Source organism: Molothrus aeneus, chromosome Z, assembly GCF_037042795.1.
Source record: "Molothrus aeneus isolate 106 chromosome Z, BPBGC_Maene_1.0, whole genome shotgun sequence".
Classification (NCBI taxonomy): domain Eukaryota; kingdom Metazoa; phylum Chordata; class Aves; order Passeriformes; family Icteridae; genus Molothrus; species Molothrus aeneus.
The window spans coordinates 46,772,823-46,791,172 of record NC_089680.1 but is presented as its reverse complement, the minus strand read 5'-3'; the positions used below and the strand labels follow the sequence as shown (position 1 = coordinate 46,791,172).

At 38.5% G+C, this 18,350-nt stretch overlaps 1 protein-coding gene across 1 annotated transcript in view; it reads left to right on the top strand.

Moving 5' to 3' along the window:
- TDRD7 (tudor domain containing 7) overlaps window positions 1–13,545 on the top strand; it is a 42,379-nt gene extending 28,834 nt beyond the window's left edge. Inside the window, exons 6-16 of the mRNA XM_066569064.1 lie at window positions 389–969; window positions 3,209–3,395; window positions 4,958–5,069; window positions 5,862–6,064; window positions 6,211–6,345; window positions 7,728–7,811; window positions 7,969–8,103; window positions 8,425–8,535; window positions 9,963–10,453; window positions 10,779–10,939; window positions 13,074–13,545. Of these exons, the coding sequence (XP_066425161.1) occupies window positions 389–969; window positions 3,209–3,395; window positions 4,958–5,069; window positions 5,862–6,064; window positions 6,211–6,345; window positions 7,728–7,811; window positions 7,969–8,103; window positions 8,425–8,535; window positions 9,963–10,453; window positions 10,779–10,939; window positions 13,074–13,294 (2,421 nt within the window). The 3' untranslated portion in view covers window positions 13,295–13,545. The remainder of the gene's footprint in view (window positions 1–388; window positions 970–3,208; window positions 3,396–4,957; window positions 5,070–5,861; window positions 6,065–6,210; window positions 6,346–7,727; window positions 7,812–7,968; window positions 8,104–8,424; window positions 8,536–9,962; window positions 10,454–10,778; window positions 10,940–13,073) is intronic.
- Window positions 13,546–18,350: the final 4,805 nt, after the last annotated feature.

The window sequence follows — 18,350 nt, the reverse complement described above, 5'->3', positions numbered from 1 at the left end:
AGAAAACTGAGAGAAACTTTTGCTTATGATCCGCTTGTGGGGAAGGTTAACATGGAAAAGATGTAAATTTGTGAAGGGTGTCACCATCTTCTGGTCCTGCTAGGAGGAAAGAGAGACTGTACTTACTTCTTTGGAAGCAAGTCCCAGTTGTATTGCATAGATTAGATATTTGCCTACTACTGATGTACTCATATGTGTTTGGAAGCCTTCAAAACAGAGGAGGAAGCATTACAGGAAATGCTAACCTGTAGTAACTGCCTCAAGCTTAGCTCCCTGTGGATGTTCTCTTCAAAGTCTGTATAAAATGCATATTATAAAAGTGTAGTTGACCAAACAATTTAGTGTTACAAATGGAACTGATTATTGATTCTCTTTGTTGTTTTCCAAGGTGGAGAAAATACACAGAGGTGATCCAATAGATGGATTTATTTATCCTGCTAAGAAAATACCACCAGCAGCAAAAAGCGATGCTGAACAAGAAAAGGCATCTCAGAATGTTACTTCACCAAAAGCAGACCCTTTGTTAAAGCCAAGTATGGAGACCACACCTGCATCACTCAGTAGCGACTTCAAAGCAAAAGTTGTTGGCATCTTGCTGAAGTATTCCAATGGTCTTTGGGCTCATGCACTTCCCAAAGTCTACCAAGACACTTACCAAGTAAAATTCCCAGAAGACATTCTAAATAATCTAGAGTTGCTGTCAGATGTATGTGTTGTGGACTACGTATCAGAAGTCCCCAGAAAGGCAATCCTCTATGCTAAACCCCAGAAATGCATTGATGAAAATCTGAATGTCACTGAGAAAGTAAAGAGGCATGATAGTGTGAAGGCCACAGCTGAACAGCAGTATGAAGAATCCAAGGACCAGTACCTAGAAAACATAACTGTTCCTTCTCTAATTATTCCATCAGAAGGATCTGTGTCCATCATGGTGTTAGAATTGAAAAACACTAATGAGGTCCTTATTAGGCAAGTTTATATTTTGGAATCTTCCTTTTTTGCTTTATTTTTAAATCCACATGTTCATATTGTGCAGGTTGCCAGAAAAAAAAGAGATGAACAGGAGGTTTCAGGACTTTATTATTTACTTATTTTGCTAATGAAAATTTTAAATCCTTTTGTTTGTGTTTAAATGGAAATTTTCTGAAACTTTTTCTGTCCTGAACCAATCACTTTTATCATTAGCTTTAATGTGTCTGAGAATCAAGGCAGATTTGACTTGCAATTGGAAGATTTTATAAAATAATCCCACTATAACACAAAACAGTATTCTGATATTACTATTGTGCTTATTAAAATACTTTTTGCTTCTATACCTTACACTAACTAGGCATGACTTGTCTGCACTCAGATTCTACTTATGGAAAGATGAGCATTCATCCAGCAAAAAACTACTAGTGTTTCTTGATTTGGTTCCTAATCAGCCTGGTTTAAGGGGACAGTGTAAGAGGTGGATTGTTACATTACATCTGTTACTTCCAGCCTGCTGTGCACATGTGACTTAACTCTACAAAACGTTCCTGTGCACCTTTTAGTTCTGGCATCATTTTTAACTTACTGTCCATGTGGAGTAATGGTTCTTAGCTTTCTAGTCTGTTATTTTAAGGATGTTTCCCCTAAATATTTCAGATTAATACTTTTAGTACTGTGGATTAAAATACCATATGACATTGAGCTGAAGATGGTTATGTAAAAATTTCTCTACAAAGCAGCCATTCCCAAATTTGAGCCATGTTTCTTGGACAGTATTGAAGTTTCTCATTTTGTCAGCTCTAGTAGGTACATGATGATAATTAGTGGTTTCTTGGTCCTAGTTACAAAAATTACTACTCAGGATTATCCATGTAGTAGTATCCATCCACTTCATGGGCAGGGTCATTTATCCCATTATGATGAAACTAGCCCTAGAGGGATTAGGGTCTTTTGCCATGACCAGAAAATGTTCATGTAGACATATAGGGAGGAAACAGTGCATGGGCTTTTCTTTTCTTACATGTCCTACCAGCCTGCCTCTCTGCTGACCTACACAAGAACTATGTAGCTGCTGTTGGTTGATGTTGATTTTTGCAGGATCAATAAAATCAAGGTTCCTAACTCAATCTCAGGGATGGAGCAATATCTCTTTACTTTCTTGGTATGTGGCTAAGCTTTTTGTCTGAAACCTTTCACTTGCAGTACAAATGAAGGCAATGCTGAAAGGTGCTGGTTTTGATGCTGTTTCTGTTTTGAGACATGGATCAATTCTCAAAGAATTGTAATGTAGTCATGATAGAGAGATAGATAGAAACACTCCTAGATATTTGCTAGACATTCACAGCAGAGTGTTTGAAGGAAGAGATGGTACACTAGGTACTGCAGTTGAACACTTACAAGAAATAATTAATAAAGTAGGGAGTGAAGCAGGAAATTCTGAAAGATTCTTCTGCTTTCAGTTGAGTTACTCTGACTGTCTGTTAGGTATCTTTATGAAACAAATGTTCAAGAAACTTTTGAGTCACACATGTGTGACTGTCATCCCACTTTATCTCCATTACGAAATAGATGAATGCTTGCACAGAAACAAAAAGGCTGTTTCTAGGAAAATCAGAGTTCCCTGGAATGTGGTCAGATTTAACATAATGTTTGTAACAGAGTTATGATACCATGTTGCATTACACTATCTGCATATAATCTAAACTATGTGGTAGAATTTAGTAGAATCATGATCTCTATGAACAAGCTGAAACAGTAGCTAGTAATACAAATTTGTGGATAGGTTTTCCTTTTGTCTGCTCTAATATGATTTGTTTCTGAAGCATTCAGAACTTCTCATTTGGATTTTCAGAAAGTTTATATAGTTGATTTAAGATGACCTTTGTAGCAAAAACAGCATTAATATGAACATTAGGTCAGCAGCCAAATACGAAGATAAAACTGTTGTATGAGAGAAAACAGCACTTGGTTTAACAGCTAATTTTTAAAGACACTTTAGATGCTTTGGTTTAGATCAACTGTAGTGAAAACCAGATTAAGATGGTGTTTGTTAGTAACAGGGTAACTTTTTTGTCCTAAAAAGCTAAGAGTTTGGACATGAATGTCTTAGAAAATGTATATAATTTATTCATATATGTATGTAAATGTTCTTATGTTTTTATTCAGCTTTTTTGAAGTTGCATCCCAACTCTTGTTGTGGTTTTTTTTTTGTTTTTGTTTTTGTAAAATATTTTAGGTATGTGGGCAAAGAGTATTCTTCTGCCCAGGAACAAATGGAAGATGAAATGAAAGCATACTACAATCAGACCGGTACAGTGTCATCAGCTCCGTCTCTGAGTGTTGGGCAGCTTGTTGCAGTGCATGCTGAAGAAGATGCCTGGTTGCGTGCACGGATAATTTCTCTAGAGGACAACAGAGTAAAGGCAAGCAATTACCTCCTCTGGCACATGGTGAAAGATTGAGACAAGCTTGTTTTTTAGATATACAGTCAAGTCTTAAATATGCAGCATTAGTATTCTTTCTTTTCTTGCCCTGAAGTGCTTCTATTTTCAGGTATATGAGAAATTAAGACCTTGTAGAAGTTATATGATTGATAAAATGAAATGTTCTTTCAGGTTTTTCTCCATGAATAGTTTGAGTTTGGGAGTTTTGGTTTTGGTTTTGGTTTTAAAAGGAACTAGGCCCTATAGCACTTTGGTACTGAAAATGTACCTTTGGTAGGAGGAATGGTTTGAGGGAAACACAGGAAGAGGAAGGAAAGGACAACATTCATTTGCTCCTAGATCTTGTCTGAAGTTTTGTACTGAAGTATCTCTAATATGCACTAAATAGCAAAAAAACCCAAAAAACCAAAAAAAACAGAGTATACTTTCCCCTTCCAGGCAAATCTGGTGTTTTGGGAGTTATGTTGTATGTATTAGTTAAACCCCATTGACATTATTTCACTCCTCTGTTAAAAAATTTTCCTGTGCTGAACAGACTTTTCTTGCCATCTGTAGTGAAGTTAGAACGTATATTAGAAGGATAAAAAAAGTTTAATACTGCTCAGTTATTTCTTGTCTAATCAGTATTAATGATACATCTTTAACATTTTTGTTTCTTTCCCCAGCCCTGCTTAACATACTTTTGAAGTTGAACCATTTTATAAATACTGAAATAGCACATGTATTAGAACTGAGTTTTTTCTGAAAGTTAGTATGATACCCTTCAGCTGTGAATTGGAGTTGGATGTCAAAACTTGGTTTTCTGAAAGAGAGGTCTTGTTGGGTTTAGAGAAGTGGCAAGAAAATTAGCAGCATGCTTGCTTCTAATTTCTCCCTAGTCAGAGCTATCAGTCCAGGGAAGGCTGCTGCTTTATTGCAGCTTTTGCTGATTTTCCTTTGTCACAGTGTTTAGACCTTCTTTTTAATATTTGCTTTGGAGATATTTTGCAAGATAGAGTTTCAGAAAAAAGTTGTAGGAAGTCCCATCAAAGCCTTCCTTCTGTAACTTTAGCTCCAGTTATTTGCTGGCAGTAGTAGTTTCCGTTCTAGTTTCCTGCATTGACTGTGGTATTTGGATCAAAGTAAAGACAAGCTTAAATCAAAATTATTCTCTTAATGCTGTAAAAACAGTAGGCAAAACTTAAAATGGCACCTAAGTAGTATTTGACTTTTCAACACTTTCAAAATTTTGTAAATAATAATTGTGACTTTATTACCTTTCTTTGCATAGTTTGAGATAGTATATGCTGAATTCTTGCAGCACAGTTCCTGTTTGAAGTTCAGATTCTGCAGAACAGTTGGAGCGGATGGTATTATACACATCTTGAGAAGGAGGCTTTCCCTGAAAACATGAAATTAATGGTACTAAACTGGCAAAAAGTAATTTGTCTGTGGTTGTATTAGAGAATGTGACAACCAAATGCAGTCTCCGTAGACTCAAGGAAACATACTTACAATTATATTCATGATCTTGTCCTTTTAATTCCCTTTTCCCTTCTCAGGTATACTATGTTGATCATGGCTTCAATGAATTTGTTGAAAGCAACAGTGTGTGCAGACTGCAGAAACAATTCAGATCACTTCCTTTTCAAGCTGCAAAATGTAAACTGGCAGGTAAGAGAAAGCCAGTGCTGACTGCACACATGCTTACTGTTGGCACAGCTTATGTATTGAAGCCTCTGTGAGACTGGGAGTTCTGATCCTTTTTTGTAATAGTTCTATATGTGTTTGATAGATTTTGTTCAGCTCAGCTAGTCTAAGCAGACATGGGTATGCATGGAAAGAAGGAAAAGAAAGGAAGAAAGGATGTGAAGAAGAGTTTTACAGAGAATCCTTGATATTAGAAGATGATTTTATCCTGTACCATTGTAATGGAGCCTAATTGTTTCTGCACTTAACATGGATGTCTTTATCCCTTTAATATACATGAGCCTAAAGAAATAAAAGGAAAAATTTAAAGTAAAGGAAATGTGTTGTGTCAAGCAATGTGCACTAGCACATTTCTTTCCATAAATGAAGTACATCTGTTGTTGCCAAATTAGGCAATATTTCTAAATATGTTTAATTATTCTGAAGTGATCCTAGTGCTATTAGAAAGGTAAATTTATTTACCTTTCTAAAACTAGTAGGCCTTTCTAACTTTTTTAAAATATTAAATTTTAAATATATGAAATTGTTGTGAATGAGCTTGAATAATTTTTGATTGGTTGATTTTTTAATACTTGACATGCTTTCCATTTTTTTCTACACATTTGCCTCAACTCTTTCTGAAGAGGGTCTTTTTCTTTTCTATTTTGCCCCCAAAAGTGGCTTTCTTTGATAAAAAAGTAGAAATTAAGTAGATAGCAAGTAATAGGGGTGCAGTAAAACTTCTGTCCACAAAAAGGTCCGGTGTGTGTCTTACAGGACTGGAAGCCTTCTGTGATGATCCTGTCCTAGTAAAGGCTGTGGAATCACAGACATGTTTCAAGATATTTGCTGTGGAAATACTGGAAAAGAGTGATACTCCTCTTCTTGTCCTCTATGATACTTCTGGAGAAGATGATATCAACATCAATGCTGCTTGTCTGAAGGCATTGTATGACAAGTCCCTTGAACTGCACCTACAGGTACCATTGTCCTGTTTCCTCCTTAATTATTAAAAATCAATTACTGTTGAGGTCTTATATGGACAAAAAACAGTAGTCAGAAATTTGCTAAATTTTGTGGGTTGTTTTTTTTTTTTCCCTTTCTTGTCACACTCTTACTGTTGCAGGTAGATGCACTGTATACCAATGTTAGAGTAACCAGTGTTTCCTCTGATGGGAGCCTGTATTGTCAAGTGCCATCCAAAGGCTTGTCTAGACTTTCTGAAATATTGCAGAAACTAGAAGACTACTTTATTTACAAGGTAAGTTCCACGTTAAGGGAAATGGTAAAGTCATGCAGCATTTCTCCAGAGAGTACCAATAATTTTTCTTGCACATAAGTTCAAGTTTCTGTGGTAGCCATAGACTATTTAAAAAGGCTAAAAGTTCTCTTTCTAGTTTGGGGCTTTCTGGCGCGCACCTTTCAGTGTGAAAAGTGTCTTTTGATGCATTCTTTTCAACGTCAAAGTGATGTATAGGGGACTTTTTGAAAAGTCTTAAGTTGCTTTAAAATAGGCACATGGTGGAGAAGGCTGGTGTTCCACCATGTTTACAGATACATGCAGCATCCTTACTAGTCTCAAGGGAATTTAGGTCAAAGAGAAAAAATCTTATGAGAATCTAATTTGTAAGAATTAAGATAATCAATTTTGTAGTTCTGCTGAGCCTGACAAAATCAAATCATGCAAAGCAGATCCTGTTGGAACTGCTGCTAGTGAAGCTATGCTGTCGAAGTGTTTGAGGTGTAGAAGTTAAGCTGTTGTCGCGACCACCTGGTACTATTTTATACTGAACATATTTCATTTATCAGGATTCAGTTTCAAGCAAGCTAAACACTGAAAGAAAGTGTATAAATATTTTGCTAAAGTTGCTGAAGTTTAGCAGCACAAGTTGCTAAAAGTTGCTAAAATATTTAGCAACACAAAGACACTAAGGAAGGCAGCCTTATAGGTGTTTCAAGAATTGGTATTCTTGGGAGATAGTGGTTGTTATTTTCTTGCTGCTATCAAAGAAAGAGATTGTTCTTCAGATTCTGTTAATACCAGGCTTTGCAGCTTATCTGGAGTATTTTAACTCATTTTGCCCAAGAATTTAAACTTAGTAAGGTGTTGATTGTTCTTCAAATGTAGTTTCCCTACTTTTTATAGTGTAGCTATTTTCTTGTTTTGTTATTTAGGATTATTATGGTGCCTGTCACCCCTATGAGACTTTCATTTGAGTTAGCAGTAAATTTGGTTTGTTATATGTCTCAAGAAATTTTATGCTCTAGAATATAAGCTAGGAACTTCTTCACTTGAGCTTGTCTGTCATAGCCCTTAACTGCTCTCACTTTTCAAGTCAAGTAATTGTTGGTGATTTTCTAGTCTTTTTCCAAATGTGGCTTTTTACCCCTGTCACTTCATGTTCTCCCAATTTCCCTGTAAGATACAGAGTTTGGGACAAAAAGTTTACCAGCTGGGGAAGCTTAAAGCAATGTGATAACAAGTGTTTCTAAAGCCAGAAAGATACTTTTTATTTGAAACAGAACTTTTGCTTCTCAATACTTTTTTTGCCATGTCTTGCTTTTGAAATGGTTACTTGAAATGGTTAGTGTGCCAGATAGTAATAGCTCTGTGCTTTTTGACTCCTGTTTTTGTATTTGCAGCAGACATCTGAGTTCAATGTATTGCTACCTTTCTGTGGCAAAATCTGCTTGTTTCCTTCCAAAGGAAAATTGGCACGTGTAGAGGTAAGAAGTATTCAAAAAGCAGCTAGAATTTGCCCACATAGAAATGTCTCTTCTTTTTGTTTAACTCACTCTGAATGCTTTGTTTCCATTAAATATTTTGTGTGTGTCACTGTTGGTTTTTTAATCTCAAAATTATGCTCTTGCTTTCTTCTTTCAGATAAAAATTATTCACACTAGACGGGCACTTGATGTGCAATTTATGGATAGTGGAACAGTTGCAACTGTAAAAGTATCAGAGCTCAAAGAAATCCCACCACAATTCCTGAGAGAAGTAATTGCAATACCTCCTCAGGTAGGAAGACATGTTAAAGTTAACCTGTATTCAATCTCTTGCCAGTGTTAGTAGTGCTGCTACTTCAAGGTTTATGTACTGAAATTCTGTTTTGTTTCACAGCATTCAACATTGCAGTGTATTTTATTGTGCATCTTCGCCTGAAATAAATCACAGTGTAGTCCTGTGAGTTGGTGGATGTTGTGTATGTGTCATGGTACTGGATTTGCGTTTTGCTCTTTCTGTTTGTCATGCATCATTGACTCTGTCAGCATTATTCTCTGAATTGGACCAGCTTTTGTATTACTAAATTATACCTTGTATACTTAATTCTGTTCTTAGGCTTTGAAGTGCTGTCTGGCAGATCTGCCTCCTAACACTGGCATGTGGACTCCAGATGCTGTACTGTGGCTGAGAGATGCTGTAATAAATTGTCCTGAATTTAGCATGAAGGTAAGTAGTCAAAATGCCTATGAGACCTGAACTGGCATAGGCTTGTGGAAAGAGCACTGGAAGAACAACTTCAAAAGCTTAACAGCTCATCAAATTGGTTTTTGTTACAGAAGTGTAGAAGTTTGTATCCAGCTGAAGGACATAAATTCTATACAAAGTTCTTTTCTTAGTAAATTTATTATAAAACTTACTTGCTTAGGCCTGTTAGAATCTTGTCTTTTCCCCTCTGCTGTGAATTTAGCAATTTTCACAGCAGTTGTTCATTTTGCTGTCCAAGTCCAAATATACAGCTAGAGTTGTTTCACCACTGATAAGAAAGAAACGTAGTTGTCATGTTTCAGCACATAGAAATACACAACTTCTCAGTTAATCTTGAATTACTTTTACGCCTCTTGTGAGCAAAGCTTTTTCTCCTTCTAATCTCTTTGAAAGCAGTTTTATTTTTTATTTGCTTTTTCTAATTGACTTTGTTTTAGTATATGCTTTATATAGTTAGAATTTCTCCTATCTTTGAGATAAAATTGTTTCCATTTGCAATTTTCACTTAGTTTAACTTACTGAAAATACCCTTATAAATCTATTATAACTACAGACTAAACAAAGATAATTTCTTCTTAACCTTTTGATTCCAGCTGCTGTCAGACACTTTGAAAAAGTGCTTTATAGCTTTCCATAACCTTCTTGCTTGCTTTAGTCTAGACCTCTACTCTGAGACTTATACCTGTTGCACCTGGCTTTTCTAGATATTCTCTTCCAAAAGAGCTTGAATTTGGTGCTCATTTTGGCTGTATTAAATAATAGAGAACAGATTCATGCTTTAATTGTAGAAAGTTTTTATTCCTGGCTAGGAACATCAGCAGAAGCATCTTTAAAAGAATGTTGCATACTTTGTCAAATTAAAATTTAAGTGCTTCACTATTAATAATGTTAGCATATCTGGTGGTAAATAGGAAATATTTTTATGTCAGTGCTTAAAAATTACATGCGAGAGAAACCTAGAAGATTTTTTTCTTTTTTTTTTTCATCTAATTTAGCAGGCTTCATTTCCCATAATGACTGGAAGATAGCTTAAAGGATTAGGTGTTATTATTTAATAAGTTGTTTAGATCTGTGTGGACACTGGCTACTGTTCTTCTGGAAGCAAGAATTCTATTCAATTCTACAGTACTGTGATTGAACCTATTGGATGGAACAAAATTCAAGTTTTGTGTTTGCTTTAAGTTAGTGGAATTGCTGCAGTGTTTTTTATCTTTTTATCTTCTGTGAACAGTTTATTACCCCCAGCTTCTTTAATATCTTTGGGAGAACACTGAAACTGTTTCTGTATGTAAGTGCAATGAACTGTCGCTGCTTTAGTCTTCTGTACAAAATCAGATGTGCCTTTAATAGTTAGTAACTGGTTGTTAAATGGTATTTTTTGTTCCAAGGTGATTAAACAGGATGCTTCAAAAGGAATTGCACACATCTACTTGTTTGCTCCAGAGAATTTCCCAGACATGGATCGTAGCATCAATAGACAGATCAAAAATGCAGACTTGTGGAAGCATCAAAAAGATGTTTTCTTGAGTGTGGCTCCCAGTGGGACAGGCTTCACAAAAGCTGTAGGTGATGCTGTTCCAGCTCTACAGTTACCTAGTGGGAAGCTGGAGAAGAGTTTCCCTGATTCAGGCAGAGAGCCCGGCAGTGCAGTGTCCACCATGGAGATGCCACCCCCTCTACTCTTGCCAAAGCCTGGTGACCTCATGGATATCTACGTCTCGGTGGCCTGCCATCCCGGTCATTTCGTTGTCCAGCCTTGGAATGAGCTAAACAATCTGTACGCCCTAATGGAAGAAATGATCTTGTACTACAGCAGGGCAGAAGAGAAACCTGTGACCATTGAAAAAAATAAGCTGTATGCAGCTAAAATTGGAGATGAGTAAGTAGATACTTAAATTACTTAAAATCTTTGAAAGCAAGCTTAACTCTGTGAAGCTAGGCAAGCCTAGCTTTGCTTAGTCTGCATTGTTAACAACATAGCAGATGTCCAATGATATCTGAGAGATTAAGAGAATAAATGAGATTGCAGTCTCTTCATGCTTCCAGATTGTAGCTGGGATAGTTGATATTATTCAGCTAAATCCAGGTTTGGGAAGCCTGAGGCATGTTGGTCAAGATTTTTTGGTTGTGCATTGTTTTTCTGGTGCTTTGACAGTGTGCGAATATGAATTCAAATGGTCTATTCTTGTTCTTCCCCCTTTTAGGTGGTACAGGGTCATAATAAAAGGGATTCTTAGAAATGGGTTTTTGTCAGTGTATGAACTGGACTATGGCAAACATGAGTTTGTCAGTGTAGGGAAAGTACAGCCGCTCCTGGATACGTTCAGAACACTACCTTTCCAAGCTATCACAGCTCAGCTTGCAGGTAGGTATCAAGCATTTGCAATTGTTTTTGTTAAAGTCTTACATCAGTGGGCATATGAGATGAACAGAAATGTAAAATGGAAAAAAGTCAAAGATTATGTAATTGAGTTTTTCTACATCTTTATGTCCTGCTTTTATTCTTGGCATACATAGGCGGTGATGATTCTATTTAACTATTTTTGTTTGTTTAATTTAATGCAGCACTTTAGGATACCATCTTTGAGAATGGAGACTCTTTAAACTTTCCCAGCAGCTGCTTTTCATGGTCATAAAATTTATCATTGATGTGTGTGATATCTACTATGCAAAAGACACAGGGAAATAAAAACTTAATGTTTTTTGGATCCTTTAACATAGCCAATTACCAAGTGTGAAAGTTATTATGTGACTGTTGGTAAGGACCTAATGTTCTGATTATCATAGTTTACATAAAGTTAGGAACCTAGATGTTGAATTTCTAGAGGATTTTTAGATATATATATATATATATATCTTGACCCTATTGTAATTCCAGTGCTTATTTGGAATTCAGAGTTGCCTGAAATGTATTGGTTTTCTCAAACAAAGAACTCCATGAGGGGATGGGGCTTTCAATAAGTTTACATAAGAAAATTTCCTTGAGAATATGGCACATAGAGAGTGTACATGCATCTAAGAGAATTTCAAAAATAAAAATTGATCTCTCCGTGCTATCTTTTCTTTCATTTCAAAATTTTTCCTTCATTTCTGTGTTGTCTTGGGATGTATATGTCTCATCTTAGTCAGCTGCTGCTTGCTGATGCTGTTTGGTCAGCACTGCTCTAGATTTCAGTCACAGAATATACTTGTTGGAAGTGACAGGTGACAGAGTTAGTGTCCTGTGCCTTCTGTGGATTTGCTTTCCTGCATAGCCTCAGTGTGACCTTGGGGTTTGTTTTAAACTAGTGATGTGTGGTGGATGTGCTACCGACAGGCTGGGGTCCTCAGCATGCAGTGCTGTGATGTGGCTGATTTCTGGCTGTGTCTGTCTTCTGGAGGATCCAGCCCAGCAAGCCTGCAAGTCATCCACTTTTCCTGCTTCACTGAGTCTCCCAAGTAGCTACCTAAATTGCCTCTGAGATTCTTCATATTGTCAAAGCAGGCCAGCTAAGCCTGGAAGATCAGTAACTATTGTCCTGCTATTCTTCCACTTTTTTCTCTCTGTTTTTGTGTCTCATGCCTCTTAGTCGCTAATCTGTTTCCTTGTAAAATCCCATTTGCTTTCCCATTTGCATAATGCTTTCCTAGCAATAATTACTTTTCCTTAAGTGTTGATTAACTATTGACTTTTCATTCCTTTTGGAATCTGCAGGCAACTGTATTCCTGTGTTGTCCTGTCAGTGGCAAGCTGCTGCTAATAATAAAAGCAAAGTATTGTCATTTTGCTGTTCTGCTTCTGTTATCCATCAAGTGGCTTTTGGGTATTCCACCATGATATTTGAGCCCGTGTGTCTAGATGCCGTACGCCAGCAGTGGTCTGGGCAACTGAATCCCAAGTCTGCAGGAGCCACTTATTTCTAGGTGGATTGCAGCCATATTCAAAAACCTGTTTAGGTTCCAGCAGACTTGACTTTGTGGGATACTACTCTGAAAAAAGTAAGAGCAGTTGTGAGGCATTTAGGCATAATTTCTATTTGTTTCTGCCCCCTATATGTCTTGTTTGGGACTTAAAGGTTTGGCAGGTGTTTTAGTAACTGATGCTGCTTTGAGATGAAAATCTAAAGCAAGGCCAATGGGACAAGTAATGTCAGCACCCTCAGGCTGAAAACAAAGGAAGTTTGTTTTGAAAGAATCTTTAGTTTCCTTTTTGTCATGGTTCCTGATAAGCCCTGGTCATGCAAGGCAGCTAATATTCTCTGAATTCCTCAGTGAGTCAGTGCATCTGCTTTTCACTTCTGCAAACCTAGCATTATCTTTAAACTTCAAGAAAAAATAAATGTAATAATTAAGTTTGTTTGTGTGGGAGATGAGTGAGCTTGTGTGTTTTTTCTAGATTTAAGTTGCATGCATTAGCACTTTAAAAACTGTTTTCTCAAGTATTTAAACTCACACCACTTCTTTTAAACTTAGATTGTTCTAGTCTATAAATGACCTGTTTTGCTTTATGTTTGTTCTAGGAGTGAAAAACCAGCAGTGGTCAGAAGAGGCATCAATAGTGTTTCGGAATCTGGTAGAGAAGAAACCTTTTGTGGCACAGATACAGGCAGTTAATGACAGCACTAACTCTTGGGATCGAAAAATAGTGACTTTTCTTGTGGACACATCTCTTCCACATATTGATACATGGATTCATGATTTTGTGTCTCAAAGTCTTGTGGAATTTTCAAAGGGTGATTAATCATCACTTCTGCAATGTAGCAGCTTAGCAATAAAATGAGTAACAGGCTTTGAAGAGAAGTATAACTACTACATGGCCTTGAAGACATAATGGGGATAAAATTGAAAAATCTGTGTTTGTTTAACAAGTTTGGATTCTGTTGACTTCAGTTGACTTTCTGAAAATTTTCACGTTGTTTACCATTGTAATGCTAGAATATTTGAGTTAAATTATTTTAAAAGTTATTTATCAATAAAACAATGTTCAGTTTTGTTCTTGTGATCATTCTAATTTTGGAGGGATTTTTATCTCATAGCTATTACTCAGTCATTACAGGGTAGTCCTTCCTTTAACAAGTGTTTTTTATTTCTGAATTTATTGTCAGAGACATGCATTATTGTTGAGTTTTTCCTTTTTCCTTAACTTGCTAAGCTTTGAATAGTGCCTTGTTTGGCATACTGCATTTGTGGGGTGGAACATTCACAGACAGCTGTTCACTTTGTGTACTTACTGCTCTGTTTGCTGTTCTTTAGCAGTGATACCACTTTCCTGAATTCTCTGCTCCCCTCCTCACCCCACCTCTATGACCAGCTGCTAAATTCAAAGCATTCCTTTCCCTCATTTTTTGATAGCTTGTTTTCATGTATGCTTCTGTATGTCCTCTTCAGAGGACTTCTGCTCCCTAGGGGACAGGAGAAAGTAGTGTCCTATAAGCATGCAGATGCTTCAAGGCCTTGGAACACAGTATTTTCAGCCTACTTTAGAACCTACTTTATTTTTGGCCTTAGAAATATTTAGAGGAGGTGTAGACATGATTATATTTCATAGTCTGCTGTTTCAATTTAAATTTGCTTGTCCCTCAAGATTGTTGAACACAATATTAAAGCTTTATACGAGGAATGCCAGCAATGGGATTTTTTCTTCTGTGCACAGCTGTGTAGTATTTCTAGTAGGACGCAAGCCAAGCTAAGAAATTCTGCTATGATGCTGTTTGCAGAAGTACGGAGACTGGACAGAAAGGGAAACAAGACTGAAAGGTGCCGTGCATGTGTAATAGTAGGGTGGGAGAGAGAAAATGCATGCAATAGTCCGAGCAACCAAGCTGTTTCAGCATGTAGGACTTATATTTGCACTCCCTTAGTCTAATTCTGGTGGTGGTCTGGAGAAGGTCTGGGCTAAGCAGCAAGGAGTCCTCTGGGAAGTCTGGTGCATGTCTCTCTGTCTGGATGTACGCTGGGTGTAGCAGAGCCCTTGCGGGGCAATGATAAACCAGCAAACTGCTACTCTAATGCAAATTGCTACTTAACATGGTCCTCTCCATATTTAAGTGTGCTGAGGGAGACTTCTAAGTGTACTTCAGAGAGGTAGTATTAACAATGAAGATAGTAATTAGTTTTCTATATTAATCAATTTCTTCAGCTGCCATGGCAGAAGGTGAAGAATGCAAGTGGAGGAAACCATGTGGTGATGAGCTACTATAAGATAAACTTGAATGCAAATTTCCGTCTGTTTAGGATGAGTTCTGAGTTGGAAAATTTCAATGATGTAGGACAGTAGAATAAGAAGCACTCCCCTGAGCTCCTGAAGAGAGATTTCCTATGTAAGACCATATCTCACCTTCGCAATTGTGAAGTCTAATGACTACAAGCCATTTTTATGGCAATAGAGCATTTTGCTGGAACTATTTTAGTTTCATGAGAAATACCTGGGCTATATTTGCGTCCGTTAAGGCTTGAGGATCTGCTTTTGTCAGAAGTTTATTTGCAGCTCTGTACTGATGAGGCAGAGTTTGTGACTCTTCGCTTGTAGTATTAGAGGGCAGATCCTGGCAGATGTTCAAGAGACCGAAGATGGTTTCCAAACTTGTCTGCCACTTCTGAAATATGCCTTACTCTTTCCTTGGTTGTTGGTGGCTAAAAAGCCCAGGTCAGAAGCAAGGACACAGTCCTACAGTCCCATGCATTTGCGCATCTCAGTGCTGGAGTTCCCAGAGGCTGCTTTGTGTGTTGGTAAAACAGACTGCAGTCTAACTGATCAGCAAACCCTTGGGCACTGCTGTTCACATGGTGAATTGTTTTGTGCATGCACAGAGCGTACACCCAACCCAAAGTTATGACACTCTGCATTCCGTTCATATGCTGTATCCAGAGGGGCTGCACTGATGTGTCTCTCCATCTTCATTCCCAGGATACAGTACCACCCCTGCCTTCAGCAGCTCCACTACTAATCCATTACAGTACAGGTACTGCTCTCTCCTTGTGCAGAACCATGATTTTACACCTGCTTGTAGTGTTGCTCTCTTACCCCATGTAAGATCCCGTCAGACATTTGCTAATTGACCTGCTAGTGCTCTTTGACACATTTCATGCTCTGCTTGGAAAAACATGCAGAGCATGTTGGGCATACACGGTATTGAACAGTTCCAGATTGCTGAGTTTCCAAGACATGAAATAGCATAATAATTAGTCTGCTGTCCCCAGGAGGTACTAGACATGCCTGCTCTCTGGAAGGTGTTGATACACACGGAATGCTGCATGGTTCTTCAGTTTTTCAGCAGTCAGTGTTGCGGCTGGTTGTGAATGGTTTTTCTGCTTTCATGAATGCATGGCGCTTCACTAGGGCTGCATCCACAGCCAGTGTCTAAATCAAGAGGTGGTGGAATTACTTTCCATTCTGACAGCTATTAGAAAGGCTTCCACTGGAACCCTCCATGCAGTTCTGGGCATTGTCCTCCAGGAAAGATGTGGATTAATCACAGAGAATCCAGATGAAAGCAACAACATCTAGAAAGTCTGGTTTAAATAGTAGAATTTACAGTTTGTCTGGATGGAAGAAGGCTAAGGAGGAGAACAATTTAGAAAGTTTTCCCTGATAAGTATTTTTATGTGTAGATAAAACAAGGCATGTAAAAGCTTTAGTTCCAGGAAGAAAGGGGCACAGCCAGGGAATTCACTGGAACTCCAGTTTCACTATAAATGCCAAAATGATGTAGAATGTATGTGCAGAAGCCCAGCTGATCATCCCTTGGAATGTGGATTTGCAATGTCTAGTTCTTGGGACCCCACCCCAATTTTACAACCAGAAAAAGGGAATGCAGCTTTGTTAAACATGTTTTGTGGATCATTGTGAATTTTAAAAAATGAAAAATGATCCTTGATTAGCTCGAGAAAACAGATGATGCTGTAATAACTAAAACAAACAAAGCAGGTCTCTTACTTTCCCAAGGCTGTGAACAGTAGACACTTGCAAACCTCCTCTTTTCTGTTTATTCAATCTCAGCTGTATTTTGTTCACTTGACAAAGTTTAAGTTTACCTGTTTTCATCTCCCAGTGTGTTCACTCCAGCTCATTCTAAGGAACTCTTGTTTTGTCAGAGAAACATGAGAACCTTCTTTGCCATCTCAAAATGAATTCCTATCCCTAGGGTTTCCAATCCTGGACTACTCTTTCCCCATTTGGGAAGACTTTTGTAGCAAAGATCTTTTGTCTCTGTGTTTTCACCTCACTCATCCTTTGTCCTCACAGTTTTGCATCAGGCAAACCTAATAATTAGTTATGTTTAATTTAACTGAGAGCCTGGATTCTCAGGTGCTGTCTTTGTTAGACGAGAAAAGTGAAGGAAAATCATGCCATGAAAAAAACATCACTTTAACCCTTCATAAAGCCTGAAAGCTCCCTTTTGTGTTCTTTTGCTCTTTGCTGATGCTTTCAAGTTGGACTGGAATTCTTAAACAGGAGAATTGTGCTGCTCTGTGAAGTTAGAGCTTGGCTAGGGCAAGAGGAGCCCGGGGCCTGAGTGGACATGCTTCAAGCATGCCAATCCACTTCCTTGAGAGCCCTGGTGTGGTTGGGTTAGTGAAACTTGGTGTCTTGTGAAAAGTGCTGCAGTGGACGTTACCTGCAGCAGCATTCCTTACCTCAGTGTAAGGAATACAAGCAAACTGCTAAGAAAGATCTACCACTGATGCGCTGAAAACAAATGTGCTGAGAAGCTCAGTCCGTATCTTGCCTGATGGAGACAGGTGAGGGCATTCTAAGGGGACCAAGACACCTCAGATGAGGTTCTGGTGCCCACAAAGCTACATCTGACAGCAGCCAGCTGGGATTAATGAAAAAGTGGATCAAATGTATCTCTGAGTGCAAAACCAATGTGGACACGTAGGGAAGCTCACTGGTGCCAGTGGATCACTTCCTGAGCTTCTCCCGGCTTGCACACCCTGGAGGAGGGCACTTGGTAAACAGGTGGCAGGGAAACTGGCATCCAGGTTTGTCTGATCTTGTGCCTGTCAGGCTTCTTTAGCCTGGACAAACAGGCATTTGGGTGAACTGGGTGGTTCTAAACACCCTATTCTCTCCTGCCAGCAGCTGGGATGATGCCAGTGACTCGGGCCTGCTCACCTCAATGAGACATGCACTGGGTCCAGTGCTTGGCACAGCCCCCATTTGTGTCCTTCCTTTGTCCTAGCTGGGAGCAGCATTTTCAGAGCTAACTGCAGATCTTCCTTCAAATGCCACAGGACATGGAATGTCAGTGCCAGGCAGGTCATAGAAAAAAAAAAAGGCAAGTACTAACTCGAGGCAACGGGGGACATTTTCAGATGAAGGTCATCACTAGGTGTGGGACGTGTGGGGCTGGAGAAGCATTCACATGGACTGGCCACCTCTGGTAAACCTCTCCACTCTTGGCTTGTGGCTGCTGGTGGAGACCAGACAGCAGAGCTAAGGAAGAGCTTGGGGCTGACACTTTGTGGGAGATTTGGTAAAAAATCATTAAAGGACAAATCCATGGGGCTTTGAAGTGACTCAAAGATGACATAGGGGAAAGGAGATTTGGCAGCAATGTTAAAACTTGATACCACAAGACTGGAAGATGGCTCTCCTGGGCTGACTGCAGACTAGGAGCAGCTCTAGTGGCTGTCACTGGGTGTGTGGGGCAAGCTGACAGGGAGTAAAGTAAGGCACGGGATTAGTGGGTGCATTGATACAGGTGGCATTTGTGGGGAAGTAGCTTTTATAAAGTGCCCATGACTGCAGCTACAGGTCCCCATTAGTGCTGGTAGTGGGGCCATCCAGCCTG